At 44.7% G+C, this 20,709-nt stretch overlaps 1 protein-coding gene across 1 annotated transcript in view; it reads right to left on the reverse strand.

Annotated features, from left to right (window-relative positions):
- Positions 1-20,709, reverse strand: part of CUX1 (cut like homeobox 1) — a 235,660-nt gene that overhangs the window by 11,382 nt on the left and 203,569 nt on the right. The window contains exons 22-25 of the mRNA XM_017742968.1: positions 14,543-14,845; positions 10,067-10,255; positions 5,070-5,334; positions 9-67 (exon numbers count right to left, since the gene is read on the reverse strand). Of these exons, the coding sequence (XP_017598457.1) occupies positions 9-67; positions 5,070-5,334; positions 10,067-10,255; positions 14,543-14,845 (816 nt within the window). The remainder of the gene's footprint in view (positions 1-8; positions 68-5,069; positions 5,335-10,066; positions 10,256-14,542; positions 14,846-20,709) is intronic.

Here is a 20,709-nt window from a genome sequence, read left to right on the forward strand (position 1 = left end):
GCACCCGCCCTGGCTCTGGCTCCCGGCTTGGATCTCCTCGATGAACAGCTCCCGGCGGATGCGGGACCTACGAGACAGAGGAGAGGGATGTGAGTCTGCCAGGGCCAAAAGGAGATGCCCACCTTCACTAAAAATGCCCTTTCCATGCCACTAAAGATGGCCTTTAGTGGAATCATTCAGGCTGGAAGAGACTACTGAGATCATCAAGTCCGATTTCCAACCAAGTACCACCAAACCCTACTGGCCAAGTGTTGCATCGACTCATTGTTTGACTGCTTCCAGGGATGGTGAGTCCACCACTACCCTGGTGAGAAGTTCGTATTTTTAACAAAAAATATGAATACACTTCTAGGAAATCTAGAATAAAGTGGATTGTAAACACAAACAATTCAGATTTCTACTAGAAATGAGCCAGTCTGCCTAAACAAGAGATAAACTGGGACAAAGCTGGACAAGCTCCCTGGTGTTCTCCTGGACAGCGAGGAGAAATAAAGATGAAACCAAGCCTACTGTGTTGAAAGTGCTGTGAGGAAGCCCAGCCTGTGACAGGCTGCCAGTCTATGAGCTAGTCTGACTTTTGCCTCATTTTTTATTTAATAAATCAATTTCTGAACATGAATAGTGACAAGTCAAGCAGTGCATTCCATGGGAATGACTGCACTCCATATGTGGGTAGAATTGCCTGGAGTGCAAGAATACCCCAAACACACCACCCCTGCCACTTAACTCAGGCCTTCCTCCCTCTTCCTTCTCTGCTTAGGAGTTCCCAAAACCCCTCACAAGTACAGAAAAGTTTATGGAAAAACCTTAGGGTCTGGGTTAACCCCTTCTGTGTCCTGCTGCATCCATGGGAGAAATGATGAACACCATTTAAGTCCTAATTCATAACCAAGAGGGAGCCTCGATGATCCGGGGTCAGGGATGGGACCACAGGCCTGGTGAAAGTTTACCAAAACTTAGCATCTTTCAGAGTGAAGATAAAAAACTCTTGGTTTCAGCCACAGGGAACTGCCAAGGGGCCTGCAGACCACAATGAAACGCAGCCCCAGTGCTGATGGCTGTAAGGATTTTCTATTTTTCCTTAACTCTGCTATGGAAGACAGCACACAATGGAAAAACATTTGGCTAAATGCAGAACACCACCTGAATACTGCTTTTGAAGCTAATGATCTTATTGACTTACTTGAAATGCAACAGAGTATTTCAGCACTGACTCGCTGACTCCACACTTTTGAAGGATTTAGGGGGTCTGTAATTTTCCCTAGGAGAATATTATTCACCTAACAGGTGCTAACATTAATTTTCTATTACCATGATCTGCACGAATCCTGCAACATTGATTATCAGGCTCTATTTTTGCCTAAAATCTCCCTGCATGGACATTGATCCAGAACATGGTGCTTCTGTAACACTCCCACGGTCAGGAGAGGAGGCTGCTAAGAGCTCTGTGTCTGCATGGCATTTAAAATACCTCAGCTCCAGCAGGTACTGAACAATGACATCCTTGCTGAGAATCTGACCAGAGCAAACCCATGTCTGTGGAAATCCCTGGAATTCACACCCAGTATATTGCTTCTGGAATGTGGTCGGGCTCCCGATTAACACAGTAATTAAATCCTTATGGTAAAGAAGAGCTGGTGACAGCAGCTAGAGAATTCCAGAGAGCATTCCAGCTGGGGAAGGTGTTGGCCTTGACATCTACACGCCCTGTTGGCTTTCACCAGTGGAACTCAAAACATCAGAGATCTCTTGGGTGTTTGCTGCAGCTCCCTGGACAAGCCTTCCCGCAACACCAAAACCAGCAAACATGGAGTTCACTGAAAAACACACTCAGAATTCAGGGTCCAAGAGCGCTGGATTACAATTCCAGAAAGTCTGGTTTCATTCCTGATACATCTGTAGTATCATCTCTGTGGCCTTACTGAGTTTAAGTGTCAGTTTCCACAGGTGATGTGGGATAGAAATTCCTGCCTCCTGCTATTTTGTACCATTCTTTAGACATCAGAGCCTCAAACTGTGATGTGTCCTGTATGTGCTTCACCAGTGCACAGCAAGGGGTATTTATTGTATATTCTGAGAGCCCTGTGACTGGTATGAATGCAAAGCCATAGACTTGGAGAAGTTTGCAGACATGTCAGAATCCTTTATACCCATTTATATTCTGAAGTGAATTATTTCTTTGCCTGCTGAGGATATTTTTTTCAGCATTTCTTTTTGCTGCAGGAAAGAAATGCTAATGCTGACTTTCCATCTGGTGGATATAAAGGTAGATCCTGCTGCAGCAACCACCTTTGGAAAGTGAGATTTGGGCTGAATTCGAAAGGAAAAAGATCACTGCAACATGATTCCCAAATGACAGCAAGACAAACTTGTACAAATCTGTGCCCTCCTTTATCTGAAGCTACTTTAAGGAAAAATTAGTATTAAAGCACAAGCAGATGGTCTGAGATGTGGAACTGCTTCTGTATAAAAACTCCTCAGTTTGGACAAAAAATGGCTGAGGAAGAGTCTAAAAGAGATAAATAAAGTTAAGTGTGGCCTGGAGAAGACAGAAAGACCACCCATTTCTTGTAACATACGAGCTGCAGAACAGTCAGACCCTCCTCCCCTCACATAAGATGGAACCTGTCCCTCTTCTGCAACATCCTACAAATGATTCAAGAGAAATTCATGCATGACAGCTAAGAAAGTTATTGTCAAGGGGAAAAAATCCAGGTTTGTGTTTTGATTTTTCAGTGCTCAGAGCACACAGGGCTCCAAACAGGCTTGAAACAGCTTTTGAAAACCCTGGAGTCCCAGCAGCACATCTGGGAGCAGGCCCAGATCACTCAATGCTCAGCCTTGTGCTGCCCCCAGCCCTCAGCGCCCTGTTTGTCGGGTTTTATTTTGTGTCCAGCTGTCAGCACCTACTCCCCGGGAAGGTGGGGCTGAACCCGCCGATCCCCGCGGGTCTGCGGCGCCTTCTCGCCGCACGCCCACTACGAGCTGCAGAACAGTCAGACCCTCCTCCCCTCACATAAGATGGAACCTGTCCCTCTTCTGCAACATCCTACAAATGATTCAAGAGAAATTCATGCATGACAGCTAAGAAAGTTATTGTCAAGGGGAAAAAATCCAGGTTTGTGTTTTGATTTTTCAGTGCTCAGAGCACACAGGGCTCCAAACAGGCTTGAAACAGCTTTTGAAAGCCCTGGAGTCCCAGCAGCACATCTGGGAGCAGGCCCAGATCACTCAATGCTCAGCCTTGTGCTGCCCCCAGCCCTCAGCGCCCTGTTTGTCGGGTTTTATTTTGTGTCCAGCTGTCAGCACCTACTCCCCAGGAAGGTGGGGCTGAACCCGCCGATCCCCGCGGGTCTGCGGCGCCTTCTCGCCGCACGCCCAGGCAGAGATCTCGTGCTAATGAGGGAGGTGACACCTGCCACCAGCGCTCCCGCGCTCGTCTGCCCAAGTGAGAACAGCACATTTTGCTGTCAGGCCGAAGGGAACATATTTTCATAGGCATCCCTCCAACTTGTGTATAATTGCCTGGAAGTGGGAATTGGAAGAGGCCTGCGTTTGGAGAACTCTGAGCGGTGGAAAGAGGCTGCATCTGTACTGAATTCAAGGCAGTGAAATTCAGTGTAAATATGATTACTAGGGGTTTTTTTAAAAATTTTGTATTGTTTACAATAAACATTATTTAACTATTGTGCACAATATTTCTGAGATAGTTCATTAAACTCTGCTGCTTTTGCTTCAGCAACTTCCCTGGTAAAAGCTGAGAAGGGCCAAAGTGAAAAACTACCCTTTAAATGTTAGCAGTTTTTAAAAACAAACAAGTTTAGCAATCTGGACTAATTAGGAACATTACTGGCTCTGAGTGAAGGAGCAGAATAGTATTAAATCTGGTAGCTTAACTGTACCTGTTCAATATTCATTAGCACAAATTTCTTGGAGAAAAGTCTGCCGCATTAATTAGGATTCCCAATCCCAAGCACAGTTGATAATATGTTTATTCAAATCCTTATAATTCTTATGTGCTCTTCCAGCCTTGTCTCTTTTTATCGCTGTCTCTAGGCCAAAACCTGCTTCAGGGGTTCAAATGTGGAGAAGGTACCTCCTCAAATGAGAAAGGAACTGAACAGACCAACATCTTATTTCAGTGGGACTCGATGACTTAACCATAACAACAAAATAAATCATAGAATTATGAAATGGTTTGGAAGGGACCTTAAAGCTCATCTGGTTCCACCCCCTGCCATGGGCAGGGACACCTTCCACTATCCCAGGTTGCTCCAAGCCCCGTCCAACCTGGCCTTGGACACTTCCAGGGATGGGGCAGCCAGAGCTTCTCTGGGCACCCTGTGCCAGGGCCTCACCACCCCCACAGGGAAGAATTTCTTCCTAATATCCCATCTAACCCTGCCCTCTGTCTGTTTAAAGCTGTTCCCCCTTGTCTTGGCACTCCATGCCCTTGTAAGAAGTCCCTCTCTGTGGCCACATCTGACTTCAGGGTTACTGGTTCTCTGTCCTTCAGGACTCCACAAAGCTTCCTAGAAACACAGCACAAACACTGCACCTATTTTCAGAGCTCGGTGACTCAAGGCCTAAAAGAAAATCCTCTTTTTGTTCTGATGCAGGAAAATGACACAATGAAAGCAGGGCAATTCTGATACCATCCAGTAAAGGACATTTCTAAGTACCCCCCACCCAGTGACCCAGGGACAACACCCACCACACACCCCGCCACGTGTCTGTGTGTGTGCACATGTGAGTCAGACAGAGCAGCCTGGCTTGCTGCAGCGGGTTTATAAATATTCATCAGTGGACATCTCTACATCCACGCCCACCCCAAAAGCCAGACTTTCTGTTTAAAAGCACTACTTACATCAATATGTGAATATTGCTGCTCCTCAGGGATGACTTAAAATTAGTCTGGAGCATTAGCACTGTGTTAGTGAGAACCTCCCTGCTGTCAAAGCTGTGCGTTTTGTACAACCACCCGACACAGTCTGCTGAGGCAGAGCTGCACCCTGCCAAAGCCAAGCCAACACATCCCTCAGGGGCAGGGCTCCCGGGAGGCCACGCACCTGTAATTGTGGAACCAGTTGATCACGGTGCTGGTTTTCAAGTTGAGCTGCGTGGCGAGTTCCTCAATGGTTTTTGGTGATGGGTATGGCTTTTGCTGGTAGGCTCGTTTGAGAGCTTCTTTCTCCTCCGGTGCCAGCACCACCCGGGGCTTCTTGAGCTGGTGCTGGGGCTGGGGGCTGGCGCCCTGGCTGTAGTCGATGCCAGTGGATGAGGACTCACAGGACTGGCTGTCGCTGACGGAGCTGTGCCGCCGTTTCATGTAGGCTGGAAAAGAAGCACATTGGATCAGCCCCGGCTGAATACAAATGCAAAATCAATGGATGCACGAGCTGAGGGACAGACACGGAGATGGCAGGTGGGAGATGCAGGGATGGGCTGCTGGGAGGGGATAGGAAGGATGGGGCACCACCAGAGACCAAATGCAAGGAGGATGCAAGAGGCAGAAAGAGAAGAAAAGAGGGTAAATCAGCTGGAAACCTGCCAGAGTTTTCTGCCTTTACAGTGAACGTGGGACACAAATGACAGGGTTCAGTTCACACGACTCATTTCAGATTCACTCCTTCAGGAGGAGTGAACTCCCACATAAGGCCCTGATCGGGACAGTTGTGCTTCATTTTGACTGAAAGGCGTTTGGTGGTTAAAACACTTCAGGTGTACACGGAGATCTCTCTGACACTAAGGAAAATATGCCTGTGGAAGTGGAGCTGCAGCATTCCCAAGCCATCTCCAACACACGATGGCGCCTGGAGCCCGGAGATCCCAGTGATGGGCTGAACAACCCATCAGGTGTTTGCTGCCTTCCCCTACAGCTCTTTGCTGTGGCCGTGACAGGTTATGAAAGAAAACCAGCCCCCAGCACCCTCCTCCCCTACACAAAGCGCCTTCCAAAACACAGACACTTTTAAGAAAGCTCTCCCTGCGCTGATGGGCTTGGTGAGGCTGATGGCAGGAGTCTGTGATCCTGCCACTGACCTTCCTCCCTGACTGGGAGTGAATTATCCTGGCAAATTCTGCAAGGAAGGAGACCCAGCAAAGGCTGTCACTGACTTGATTGATTTACACCGGGCATGGAGAGGTGGGATTTACTGCACCTGGCAGTATCATGCACAAGCATTGCTAATGAGAGGGCTGAAAACAGCAAATATAGATGAATCTTGTCAATAAAATATTTAATGGCCTGTTAAATACCTTCTAGATATTTAAGAGTTTATGTATTCAAGAGCTGCAATTTGATAACCTCGGCTATTAAGTTCCAGATTACACACCAGCCTGACATCAATCCAGGAGGCATTAAATCTCCAGGAGCCAGGAGCTCTGGCTGGTGCCAGGGACCAATGTGGGGCCAGTCACACTGGTCAGCAACCAAGTTCTTCAAAAATTCAATTTTTCTGTCCCCACAGCTCTGCCTTCAGGCTGAGGCTGCACAAAGAATAAAAATTCAGTGCAATCAAATAAACTGCAGTGTTCAAAGCCCAGCCAACGTCTCCTGGCAGGGCTCCCTCCAGGACTGGCCAGGTTTTCTGGCTCCAGTGGGTTCCAGCACCCTGCCCTCTCCATGGTGCCTCCTGTGGGACCTTTGGCACTGTGGCTTTACTATCATGGAAGTGAATTCTGAACACACTCTGTAACCTTTGGGGGTATCTGCATGGCCCACATTTTGTTTTTCCTGAACATGACAGATTACCTGTGGATTGCCTACTGTGTAAGATCACTGATATGGAACACAACGTGAGCTGCTTGTGATCCATCACTCTGATGTGATACAGTCCTGCACACGTTTGAAATAACCATAAAAAACAAAGGGTTTTTTTAAAAATAATTTTCCTTTAAAAATCCACCTATTTAAGTTGTTCCAACCAGAGGTAAAACTGCAAAAAATCTGCATTATTTCAAGGTGACCCATTGGCCTTATTTTTGTAGCCTTCAAGGAACTGTTACAACCTTCAACCATGGAATTAATCATTCCAGAAAGATAATCTCATATTTCTGTAACGTCTTTAATCTCAAAACTCCTTCCTGGGTATTATTTCCAACTTGCATTGACATGCAAACTACAGACAAGGCTGCCTTGTTTCCTTGTACAGCAGAACCAAGAGGCTGGAGGACAACATCCATCACCTCAGCAATGGGCAGCAGCTTCAAGGAGGCCAAGAGACAAAACAGAACCTGGCATGAAAGATGTGAAAGGTGCTCAGACCACCTCTAACTGGAGTTTCTGGAATTTGGTCAGATGATTGAGTCAGCATGAGACACCCAGGGATGATCAGGATGGGCCAGATCTTCCTTCGTCTGCTCTCCAAAGGATGGGATTTCTGGCAGGGCAGAGCTCCTGTCTTCAACAGCAAAGGACAGCCCGGAGCTGTGAGAGCTTGGGAAAAATGTCATTCCTTCCTCTGTGCCTGTAACCTCACACTGGGATCACAAAAGGTGCACTGGCTGAGCTGGGTTGCTCTCATGTGAACGGAACAAATTATATAAAAGCACATATTTCATTAAAATACAAATAAAGAGGAGGATGTCCCACTGTTCCGTCAGAGCAATTGTTTTCTGGAGGATAATCTATTATCAGGATGAATTTCCACTGGGCCAAAGGCAGAACTAGGACTCAGACTTCAGGCTTTAATGCTGGTCTCTGGAAACTTAGATGACATTTTTAAAAGCTTTTTCCATTTTAATTTTTATTTTTAAACATATGTGCTGCGTGTAGACAACATAAGGAGATCATTCAGCACATTTGCAGTGACAGCAAGGCTCAAACTGGAATCCAAGTTGCAAACACACTTTATTTTTGGAGAAGTTTGATTTTTGTCTGTGACCAGTCTCCACTTCTCAGGAGACATATGAAGAAAAAGGAAACTCAGATGTACTCTGGGCAAAGGTCTGGATCTGGGTCTGAGACTGACTGAGTTACACCTTTCCCCCCCAGCATCTGCGTGTCCCTCTGGGAAGACTCCCCAGCATGTGCCCAGCTACAGATGCCACAGACAGCATTGCACAGCTGCCCACTGAGATAAAAGAGAGCCCCTTTTAATATAATTTTTATCTTATGTGGTATTGAACAAGATTATTAAAAAGTGAAATAATGGGGAAATAAAGGGAATTCAATTTTCTCCTGACAGCAGTGCTGTTCTGTGAGGAGTGTGATGCTCCAGCAGCCCAACACCCTGGAAGTTATGAGAGGAATGAACCCTTCCAAGGCAGGAAAGGTGTGCAGAATGTCTCAGCCCAGTGAGCATGAACCCCCAGCTCCCTCCAAAGAGGTTGGTTAATGTACACTTCAAATTTTCAGAACCTCTTAAAATGGACATTTATAGCACAAACTTCACACTGACAGAACAGAAAAAAAAGGAGATATGCAGCTCACCTTTATCATAATTATTAATTTACTCCCTTAATAAAATGTGGCAGAGAAATAATTGATAATAATGTTTCACTGGAAGCAGACCCAGTCACATTGTTCTTTAACTGACATTAGCTGAAGGGAAAGTTAAATTCTTAATGTGGCTCTGGAGCAATTTAAAAGGTTAAATCACAGGATCCTTACCTGCATGAAAGGATTCTGCAGAAAATACAGGGTTGAATTCACTTTAGACTGCTCTGCTCTGAGGACAGCACTTGCACAGTTCAGGAGCTCAGTGCAGAGTCTCAATGATTTATGGCCTTATCTCTATTCAGGTGCCATCTACAGACCATATGTATCGCTCACTAGTTGATAACAATCCAGTTTAGAAAATAGTTTAGAAAGGATATTGTCAGTACTACTTTTAAATTATTTTTATTTTATTTTCCTGCATTATGGGCAATATTCTCTGTGAGGCTATAAAAATCCAGCTAGTTGACAATTTTATTTCTGCCATGTTTCTAATACAGCAAAACCCCTCACGATTCCCTTCGGTTTACAGTTGTAAGAGGGAAACCCAAGTGGATTTTACTCCCCATGGAAGATCATACACAAGTTGTGCTAAGATACTACACTGCTTTATATTATACTGGTTACTGTGACAAGGGTTTGAATTTCTTCTTAAAAGCCTGCAAGACTATAATTTTCCCAGAAGCTCCCTCACTGCAATTTTAAATATAATCACCAAGTTCTTGATCAAATGTGTAAATGCTTTCAGAACATCAGTCAACAGCAGAGCTTTCAGTGTACACGATTAATGATGTCTGTGCTAATATCATTAAGGGGTAGCTCCAGAGATGTATATATCATTAATTAGTTAACTGCTGATAATGGCAGCCCACGAGTCTCTTGTAAAATCACACGAACATACTAAAAAAAGGGCTCTGAATAACCACAGGGTTTTAGTGATGAATTTAAAATGGAGAGATTTGGATAAATTTGCAGGATGTACTCCCTACTAAGATACCCAATAACAACTCAGATCACTCACAGGTCCATCCCCGTGACTCTGTTTTATGTGAGCATAACACACAAATTTTATGGTATTAACACAATCACCTTCCCCCTCCCTATAAAGGCTACAAATGTCATTATTCTCCAATACCCTTTTATAAAGGCTGCATTTTTCTCTCCTCCCAGCAACCATCAGTGCAGGACTGGCAAGGAGCTCTCCCAGGAATCAATGCACAGTTCTTCCAGCCCGACATCTGTGACCAGCTGCAGCACTATTAACTAATAACCCAAAGCCAGCTCCCAAACTCACATTTTTCATTTGGTAAGGCAAGTTATCAGTGATACACCAGGGCCTCAGCAATTAATCTATAGGAGAAAACAGCAATGACTCCCCAGCAGCTGGTGAATATTTAGGGTTTGGGTTTGGCTTTTTGTTGTGTGTTTGTTTTCTTTTAATTTTGAGATGTATCTGCTCGAGCAAGCATCGAATAAAAGCTCCAAAAAAGCTGTCATGAAGTCCTTTTGCATAACCCTCATACCATTGGATCAATGCTGCCTCTCCACTATTTATGGAGGGTTATAAAAGCCAGGCTGATGTTGGGAAGAGTGGAAGGCGTGAGTCAGCACTCTGCTACCGGTTACCTTTTTTCTCCATGCGCTTCATATCCATCAGCTTCTCCACGTTGTTGGGATCGTTGAGCCACAGCTGCATGCGGACAAAGGGTTCCCTTCCCTTCAGACTCAGCTTGTGCCAGGGCTTGGGGCGAGCCAGCAGGTCTGAGACAGAGCCTTGTGTCAGCCCTAGGATTGTCTCCCCGAACAAACGCTGACCTAATGCGAAATTGAGAACCGCATGAATTCGCTCAGCCGAGACGCTCACGGAAAAGAACACGAGATCATTCCTCAATTATTCTTACTTCAGAACTGCTTCAAAACCCAGAAGAAACATTAAGGAGAATAAATGTTCTGCCCCCCACTAGAAGGGTAAATATTGAGCTTTAGTTTAATCCTCAGGATCTGCCTGGGATAAAGAGGGGAGCTCGACACGTTTGGGGAGCGGGACCTTACAGTGAAACAGTGTGCGGAAAATAAAATTAGGAGAGGAAAAATAAACTGAACTTCTCTCTAAGCAGGCAACTAGGGAGAGCAGGGAGGCTACTTAGCTCTTATGCAGGAGGGCAGTACCACAGCTTTGCTCCAACAGGGCAATCCAAACATTCCAGCAATCAGTGAACCAAGAGCAATGCAACCTCCCCCTTCAGCACTGGCCATACAAATGCCCTGATAGAAACATGTATGGAATTTCTGGGCTATCTGTGGAGATCTAACTGTGTCTTACCCGCTAGAAATAATCAGAATTTGTAATACAACTTTTTTTTTTTTTACAATCTCTACACTATAGCTAGTTAAAAATACTTAATTTTAGTTCTCTTACAAAATGCTGTCATCTGGCAGGGTAAAATCTGCAAATGCTTTACGGTGCACAGTGTTCACGTGTGCTGACAATGATTTTATATGGGAAAGGTCTAACGTACCAAGGACTGGGGAAAATGCCTGTGCAGCTCAAACCCAACCACACAGCTGTTTTCTAACCCTCTTCACTTCAGTGTTTTTCCTCAGCTGAACTGCCTTGATACCAGCTTCTGGTACAGGAGAGAGCCTGGAGTCATCTGAGTCATCAGAATTTAAGATACAAGTGCTGCTATCATGGGATTTCAAGGTAACCTAAAAGATCTTTCTGTAACCCCCAAATTTAGGCCTCAGGGTCTTGTGTCTGATCTGCAGCTTTTGAGTGTCCTCACTAACACACAAAACATTCTCCCTTCACGTCTCAGCACTCGTAGCCAGTGCTAACCAACGGATCCCTAAGGGACAGTGGGGGTGAGTGGGGGCTTCTGACCCCACAGCTCTGCAGGACAAGCCCACACCTGCAAAAGCACCACTAGCTCTTGCCTTCAAAGCCTTCCCTGATCCTGACACAAACAGCTCATGGAAAATATCTGCTCTATAGACCCACCCCCTGCGCTTAACTCCCCTCCTCCTTCTCTTTAAAAACATCCCAAGGCTTTTGCCCTGGTGAGTTTTTTTTTGCCTGTATGGGGAGGAGAAAATGTGGGACCAGTCAGAAGCTGCAGAACATCCCACTCAGAGGTATGGGGCAGGTGAGTCTGCAAAGCTTTCAGAGGAAGCAGCTGAGATAATGAGAGGCAGAGAGGGGAAAGGCGGACAGGGCTTGACACTCTGCTAATAAGCTCTGAAACTAACCCTGGAAACAGTTCTTACAGACTCAACAGAAACCTACATTCAGAATTCACTTAAGTTCCTGAGTAATAAGTGATTTTCTACTACCCTCAATATCAGGAAAATCAGACAAAAAAGGTAATTCACGGGCAATTTTATCTTTATGTCTTCATCACATGTATTGCTGGGGTAACCTGCTCCCTGTTTGTATTTAAAAACATCAGCAAGGCCTCATCCATTTCCCTGTAAACCTGTCAGCTACTAGCAAGATAACACAGCTACTTTAACAATCTCTTATTGTGATGCCACATGAACAGGAATATGGGCACAGATTTGCGTAAGGATTGGGAATGAGCAGTGCTGGCAGTGCTGCTGAAGGAAATGAACCTCAAACTACAGCCTAAAAATTAAAAATGCAAACATGGAAGGAGGTAACATCATGTTCTCTAGGTGTTAAGAACAAAGCTAAAGATGTTTGTGTTGTTTATTTTATGTCAGGATATGGCAGGACAGGATAAGACACCTGAAAGACTCCCAAGCTAAGGGGGAAGGTGTCAGAAATCATCCTTGGGAGGTAGCAGGTGTATCACGCTCCATCAGAGCACTGTCAATAACGGGAATATTTTCAAGCACAGGTTTCCTAAACCTTCTCCCCATCCTTCATGCTCGTTCCCACTGATGTAGATCCTAATAGACAAAACTGTGTTGGTTTCATGGATAGTCCTGACCCTTCCTACAAGATTCCCAATATCCCCTACCCTTAAACAGCTGAGTGCATCTGCTTCCCTCTGTGAGTTCCATGTAGCCCAGCAGGGAATCACTGAGGTTACTCAGACATTTGGGGCTCAGAACATCAGCAGCATCTCAATGTGAACACTGCCAACATCATCTGCTGAAGCCACAGAACCATCAGAGAATGGTTGGGGTTGGAAGGGACCTTAAGGATCACCCAGTTCCAACCCCTAGTGAAAGGAACACCTTCCACTATCCCAGGTTGCTCCAAGCCCCATCCAACCTGGCCTTGGACACTTCCAGGGATGGGGCAGCCACAGCTTCTCTGGGCACCCTGTGCTGGGACCTCCCCATGCTCACAGGGAAGAATTCCTTCCTAATATCCCATCTGAACCTACTCTGTTCCACTTTGAAGCCATTCCCCCAACTGGTGATGGGAGGAGAGACCCGCCCAGCTCAGTCTGAACTGTTTTGTACAACCGTGGTCTTTACTGGCTGGTGACACTGGGACACCTCAGCCACCACCAGTTGCCTAGGACAGGTTCACAAGGCCCAGTGGCCTAAACCAGAGAAACCTGTGCACCAGAAAACCTGGTGCACTAGCACACTGAGGGCACAAAAGGAGACATTGAAACTGGTTCCACACCTAATGCAGAGTTTGGGGCACATTTCCTGGCTCTTCTGCTGCTTTTTAGGCTTGTCAGCCACACTGTAGGAAAACAAAAATCATGGGAAATAAAAAAGACTAAGTAAAAATGGCATCAAAGCAAATGTAAACAAAAATACTTTTTTTTTCAAACCTCTCTGGAACACCAGAGCAGGTACAGCACTCAATAGCATTTTGCCCAAAAACCAGGGGCTTGGACCTGCAAACCCTTACCATGATTTGGGGCTTTATCTCTACGTTATCTCCACTGAACAAGCAACCACCATCTGCCCAAGCCAAATGCACAGGCAAGGAATTCTGCTGGGCTCAGTGGAACACAGCCTCATTCAGGGTATGGCAATGATCAGGGCCATTTCCCTTTCCCCCCCCAGATTATGTTAAATGAGAACTTGGGACCTCCCCCATCCCAGTATTTTTCCCCCTTTAAAAAAATTTTAAGACAGTAACACATTATTCTGTGTCTAGATGCAAAAAGGCTTCCTCACATTCGAAAATAGAGGAGTTTTTACTTTTACAGTCATCATGTTCAGATGATATAGATAAAATTCTTCTCACATAAGTAACACCACCCGTCTAAATCTAAACTTTTGGTCCTATTTATAGTGAAGGAAGAGAAACTGGTACTTCTGGAGAGCACCAGACATTCCTCTGAACACCTCATGCAGGTGGGATGAGTCCCTTGCTAAGACCCAGGAGCAGGAACAGGTAACACTGGGACAGCCTTACTGCCCTCCTGCCAGAGACCTCAAAGGATCCCATAAACATTTCCCAAAGCCTTGTGAGGGAAGCAAGACATGAAGAACCAGTGATTTAGAGGCATAGTGACAGTATTAGTGTGGATTTCCCATATTCACATCAGGTTATTCCCTGTGACTATTCCAAATAACAGTCACGACACTGAATTCAACAGCCAAAAACCCATCTGTAGGCAAGAGCAGCCTCAGCTTTGCACATCTCTGAGCAGAATAACTGAGTGGTCCTGGACACTTATCTCAGGCTCATCTAAACCTCAGCTGGGTCTGGATTTCCCCTCCCAGCTCTGCAGGGACACTGCACTCCTGTTTGTGGTGCACCTCCCTCCTCAACCATTCTGGGCTCCTCTAGTCCACCCAAAATGGGCCTGGAATCTCTAAGTGTGGGGGAAAACAGCCTTTCCCAAGGGGAGATCTCACTGGCTCTGAGGTTCTGAGGGTCCTGACAGCCTGCTGGACTCTGTTTTGGGAGGTAGGAGCAGTACCTGGCTGCTGAGCCAGGAGCAGAGCTTAGGAAGAGCAAAGCTGTGATGACATTTGAAGTAGAGTGTGACAATCTGAAAGGAGTTTTCTACCAGTTTAAAAGGATTAAGTATCTTTTTAGCAAATTAAAGCTTAGGCCAGAGTCAAACCCAAGTATTCTCATACACATCTACTGCAGCTAACAATAAAAGCATGAACACTTACACATGATTTTGGTCAAGAAATAAGAATGAAGTGAATTACCAAGATTGTTGTCCGTGAGCACTTCCTTGACCCTCTTGGTGATGCCATAGGTGTCCAGCTCAGGGGACATGGCCACCAGTTCTTGGATGCTGAGTGCTGAGTGGCCCGAGAGCGGCAGAGGGGTCGTGGATTGGGATTCAGATGCAGGCGGCTCGCTGGATTCCTGGGATTTGCCATCCTTACTCGTCTCTATGGCGGGACAGGGCTGTTGCACCAACTCAGTCAGGCTTTTCACTGATTCACTGGAACTCATGGGAGATTCAGGAGCAGGACTGCAACTGGCAGAAGTCTTTGGAGTACTTTCTGCAATTAAAAAGAGAGAAAGAAGTCCCCACTTTAGCATAATTGTAATGTTTTGATTGCAGGATATTTAACTTTCCTCCTCATTTATATTCTACCTACTTAGAGAAATGCCTAAGTATGCAAAATGCTACTCGCTATGGCTTGGGTACTAAAAAGCCTCTTTTTAAAAACAAGAATTATTTTCTAATTTTATCTTGAGTCATCTCTGATTTCTTATTAAGACAAGATGTACAAATACAAATAAAAATCAGGAAAAACTGAAGTGCAATAGTCTGTAAGTTTGCACGCAATTTCCTTGGTCAGGAAATCTCAGTTTTGCTTGCCACAACATTTTTATATAAGGACAGTTTTAAAGCTACGATTCTAGACTGGTTTAAACTTCCTTCTGTGACTTGTAAGAAACTCACTCAGCCACTATTTTGTAGTGTCAGTGAGGGATTTTCTACAACTGATACAACTCTCTATCTTGAGAGTGTTATTGATTTCATTTTGTTTCTTATCACACCCATCACATTTTTTCAATTCTCTTTGTCCAGAAATAACAAGATTAAAATACAGTTTGTAATTATGTTGTATTAATTAAAGTGTTGGAGAATCCCACATAAAGATAGTGAGTGGATCAGGAGACACCCAGATCTGTTATTGTGACACTTGGTTTAAAAGAAAGCTTTCTCAATCTGTTAATTTGCCAACAACAATAGGTTCTGAACAAAATGTTGTTTTCCCCCAATAAATTTATCTCTCACAGAACGTACTGACTGAGCTTATTCAGAGATTCCAGACATCTGAGGGTACACTCTGAACCTTTTTTAAAGCAACAACACATAGGCAATGTGGTTTACAAGAAGAATTCAGGAGATAAGGAGCACAGGCGATTTCTCCATCCACAGTTTTTCCCATTTCTGTGGGGCTGCCTCCTCCTCCTTGCTGCCTCCCATCCCTTACTTGCAGGGTTACTGACATGGATTCCAGCCTCATACATCTGTGGGTTTGGCTCCAGCTCTCTGGAGGAAGCTGACAGAGCTCTCAGCTGCACAAGGAGGAGGCCAGACCCCATCCAAACCCAGTCCCTCCAACACTGCCGTGTTTTCTGAGCCCTGCAGTGCCACCACAGAGGGTTCTCAGGTCCCATCAGGAAATGGCTACCAGCAAACCTCACTGGCTTTTGAGTTTGTTATCCAGAATATTGTCAAATCATTCCAGATCATGCAGCCTGTGTAGCATGGAAACATATCCCAAATGTTAAAGGAAAATACTACCACAGGAAAAGCCGGGCCCAAATGGAGCAGAGTGCAGAGGGTAACAGTGTTGTTCAAGGTACTGGGAGCTTTCCCATGCTGCACTCAAGAGCTTCCCTGACACGCTCACATGAAGTTGCTCTCTCAAACCTAAAAATCTGACTTTTTCCTTAGTGCTTTATGAGAGATGCAAAAGAGGCAGACATAAAGGAAAGTGAGGTGCATGTAAATCTTTAAGGTAAAGGGGATCCTACAAATCCTATTTCTTTTCTCTGCTCACCCTGGGTCATCATACAACTGAACAGAAACCCCAGGAAATGTTATTTCTGTATCAGGAGCAGCAAAGGAATCGTACTGTAAATTTGCCCTGATTCACCCATGCGAGGGACCAATTTGGCAGATCATCCATCTTGTTCACTGTACACTGTCAGGGATGGCATGAATTCCCTACATGATAAACAGATTTCTTCTCAGGTCTGTGTCCTTTAACCCACAGCAAGGTCAAAATTATGGCTGCCTAGCTAATAAACTGCACGGCACTCGTTCAACTTCCCTCTAATTTTGTCCCTTGTGCCAGCTTATACAAATCTTACTGAATAACTAGAGCAGCTGCAAATCTCCTATACAATTCCTCATCCATGCACAGCGAGCCAGATGCACACACGGAGCATGGGGGCAAAAAAAAAAGACAAAATAAAAAAAAAAAGCAATCCCAAAAAAACCCCAAGCCCAACCACACAGGACTGAACAAAAGCATTTTCTCCTTCTCCCTCTCCTTTCCCTGCTCAGCCTAATTATGAACACAACAAAGGTAATCTGTGTTATCATTTATCACTGAGATGCTCTCTGTTGCTCACATATTAGCTTATTTATTTTTTATATCACTTACCAAGAGCTTACTTGAATTTCATTTTTAAGACCAATCTGGTGCTCATTTACTCCAAAAGGTGGGATTATCTGAATCTAATTTTGGAAGGCAGTACAGATGACAAACTGCTTTTTTTCCCCCACCAAAAGGCAAGTGTACAGTGATTTCAGGCAAGGCATTATGTACACATACTACAAATAACTCAAAATATGTTCCCCATTCATTTTTAGCATTTTTCCCTTCTGGAAAAACATTTTCAAGATCACATAAATATTTGAGGAAAAGATCCATTATTTGGGAAAGTAAATTCAGTAATCAAATAATGCAAACATTTCCCGTTAATCTACTTAAAAAATTAAATAGACATTTACAGTACAAGTGACTGCTGACAGAACAAAGGGAAAATTGACTGTATTCACTATTCCAGATCTAACTGTCAATCCACAGCCATTTCACATGCTTTATGAAATAATTTGTCTGTATTCATTTCTCTCAAGTTCCTCACAAGACAAAGCCACAAATTCAGGATATCTGAAAAATAGACATTAAGATTTCCAAAGCAGCAATTGAACATTTCCAATGGAAACAATACATTGAAAGCTTATTTCTTTAAAACCTGCTCTGCTTTTTTAACCCCAGACCGCTCTGAAGAATAACACTAACTTAAGAGCAATCCAATTTCTTAAAAGTGATATTCACTGGATGTTTTCACATTTGTGTTTAAGGAGGAAGGGACCATTTTGTCAATATAAAACTGCATTACAGAACAACCTGCAAACTCCATGGCCACCATTTATTGATGAAATTACTTCAGTAAATTCCAGGTAAACTTTGCTATACCAAAGGGGTTTGCTTTCCAACAGCCTGCAACCAATTTAAGATGTGAAGCAAAAGTTCCAAAGTTCCAAAAATAAGGTGCTGGAAGAGCTGAAGAGATCAAGAGCATCACCAGTGACTAGGTCATTGCAGAACCTGGGAAATTTTTAAGTCTCAGGTAGCCACAGACATCAGTGGGTGCCCTGAGTTTTACAGAGGCTGGGGGAAACAGGGTGTCCTCAAAATGACTTTAGGGGAAGATGGTGACCATTAGACCCTGCAGGTGATGAAGACACAGCTTAACATGACAGTTTTAAATGATAAAACCCCCATGTAACTTCTGCACAATCACAGGTTGGTGCTGACAAATGCCATTAAAGATGCAAAGACAGCAAAAATGCACTTAAGTCATCCAAACTTTTGAAGATGTAAGTAAAACTGAGTCATGAAAGGGCAAAGGTTCTACCAGCACTTTTCACATTATTAATTCAAAACACAGCCTGGGCTATAGCGAAGTTAAGCCCTTCCAAGCAATTCTAAAAAGCACATTCAAATATGCAGCAGGGAAAATAATCATCAAAAATGCAAATCAAGTACTAGAAGTGATGTCTGCAGAAAGGGGCCAGCAAGCTGAAATGTTTGGCAAGTGGAATTGGCCCCCATTACTGGCCAGGACATGAAGAGAATGAAACAGCAACACTGGCTATTCCACAGCTGGTAGCACAGCTGAGAGAGAGCGATGGCCCTGCACTGAAGGGGAGCTTCCAGGCTTTGGAGGCAAATGTGGCTCCATAAAGACAAATACACCTGATCCAGTCTGCCAGCACAGACATCCCTGCCTGGAACATGTTGCTCCTGGCACAGCACATGGGACTTAAGTGAGGAAATTCTTCCCTTCTGTTTTTTCCTACAATACTAGAGAGGGATGCACAATCTAAAATGAAGATGTACAAATGAGTGGAAAAAAGTCAACATTACACAAATATCTCCTGTTTTCTTTTAAAATACCATTTTCTCAGTATAAAATTGCTGCTTGAATGGCCATCTTACCGCAACAAACCCCCAAACCATCCTCACAGCCTGCCCTTTCCCCTCCTACCCCTTAGTAGCTACCTGGTAAGAAACTAAACTAACTTTGCAAACAATTCAGCAAATAGGTCTGGGGTCTGAGTACTTTACAAACCTGGTTGAGAACCATAACAAACTAACCCTGTCTTAATTACACCAATACACAAAATCTTTTGTGGTCTTGCATTCCTTGGCACATTCAATGGATGAATCCAAATGCTGCTCTGGTCCCATCCATCTCCTACACCTTTCCCATAGCATCTGCCATGACAGTGTTTCAGAAAATGTGAGAAAGTCTGAAAACAGAGTTCTGGTCTCAGTTCATTGATTACAGGGGTTTTCCTGAACTCCAGATTTTCTTATTCTTCTCCAAGATTTCCCACCCCACACTGGGGTCAAGATCCCAGGACTGGATCCTGGGACCTCAGTTGCTTGACCATCCCACTGATAGCCTGCAAATCACCTGAAAACGTTTCCCCTAACACAGTCCAGCCTGACACGTCCTTCTGCAAGGTCTGCTCAGGTTCTGCCATGGTAATGTGGCAGAATCCCTGCAGTGTGTAAGGAATCACAGGCTGTGCAGGACTCCTCTCCTGCAGCTCTCCTGAGCATCACCAGGTCTGCAGGAACCCAGCAGTCAGGGACATTCAGAACTGCAGGGCACTGCTCAAGAAGGACCATTCCTGTGATGTCCAGGAACTCTTCTGAAGGCCACAGGAAGGTATCCAACAGGCCCCTCCATGCTGGAGCACAGCTCAGATCCACAGCACTCTTCACCTGGAGGCTCCTTCTGAAGCTCAGGACATCTCGGATGCAAAGAGCTGCAGGTGCCACCTGCTCAAAGCTCCCCAGAAAATCTGAGACATCTACAGGACCTGACATCAGTGCCAGATGTATCCCCTCCAAGGAGGCATTCAGATGACGGAGCAGTGTTGAGACACGGATCCGGTTTCACCGGTCCCAGAGGCACCACGTCTGCCAGCACGGACACATTCCTCCACTGCAGCTTCTTGTATGCATTTTGAGAGCTGCAGGTTTGCTGCTTTTGCTCAGACCCTGCCTCACCTCCAACAGCAAAATGACTTTACAGCCACTTGTAAATCCAAAGTTCAAAGATTTGAACAAGAGCATCTGAATCTGTGAGCATAAACCACAAGCCCAGTCCTTCCAGCCTGTCCTCCCAGCACACCTGTCCATCCACAGACACACCCTGTACTCCTGGAGCTGCTGGGAGAATAACCTGTCCAACCTTCGCTGCTAACACAGGCTTAGCTAATAAACTGCAAAAGGACTCACGGGGAACGAAGCACAGAACATGGCGAAGTTGAGGAAGACCATGCAAAACACAGAAGTTATTCAGGGGCCTCTAAAAGGATTATGAAAAATACTATATTCTAAAGACAGCAGGCAGACAACAGCTGCCTTAAGTTCCAGAGAGAAGTGGATTGGAAAAATGGATCCACTATAATTTTCAGAGACAAATCTCTGTAGTTTATCTGATCCACTATTTAAATTTCAATACACAGTCCTCTATCTGCAGTAATAATAACCTAAATTCCATTTAGTGTTCATTTGAGCAGTCAGGATAAAGTCATTTCTTATTATCTCCCCACTGTGTAAAAAACAGCTTGAAGGTAGGAAGTCAGCAAGCATTTTCACCAAAAAGTAATTATTGTAAGTGACATTTTTACTGCTGGCATGCCATAAGGCGAACTGCGCATTTGGAAGGACAAGTTGCTAAAACAAAATGACAGGGTACTCTGTGACATTCCGACAAGAACCCAAACATGATTTCACTGGTGCTTGCTTTGATGCACCACTTTTTCCACTGTCCAAAGCTCGGGCTGCAGGTTTGTGTCAAACTAGTCAAAGTT

This window comes from Corvus brachyrhynchos, unplaced genomic scaffold, assembly GCF_000691975.1.
Source record: "Corvus brachyrhynchos isolate BGI_N302 unplaced genomic scaffold, ASM69197v1 scaffold99, whole genome shotgun sequence".
Classification (NCBI taxonomy): domain Eukaryota; kingdom Metazoa; phylum Chordata; class Aves; order Passeriformes; family Corvidae; genus Corvus; species Corvus brachyrhynchos.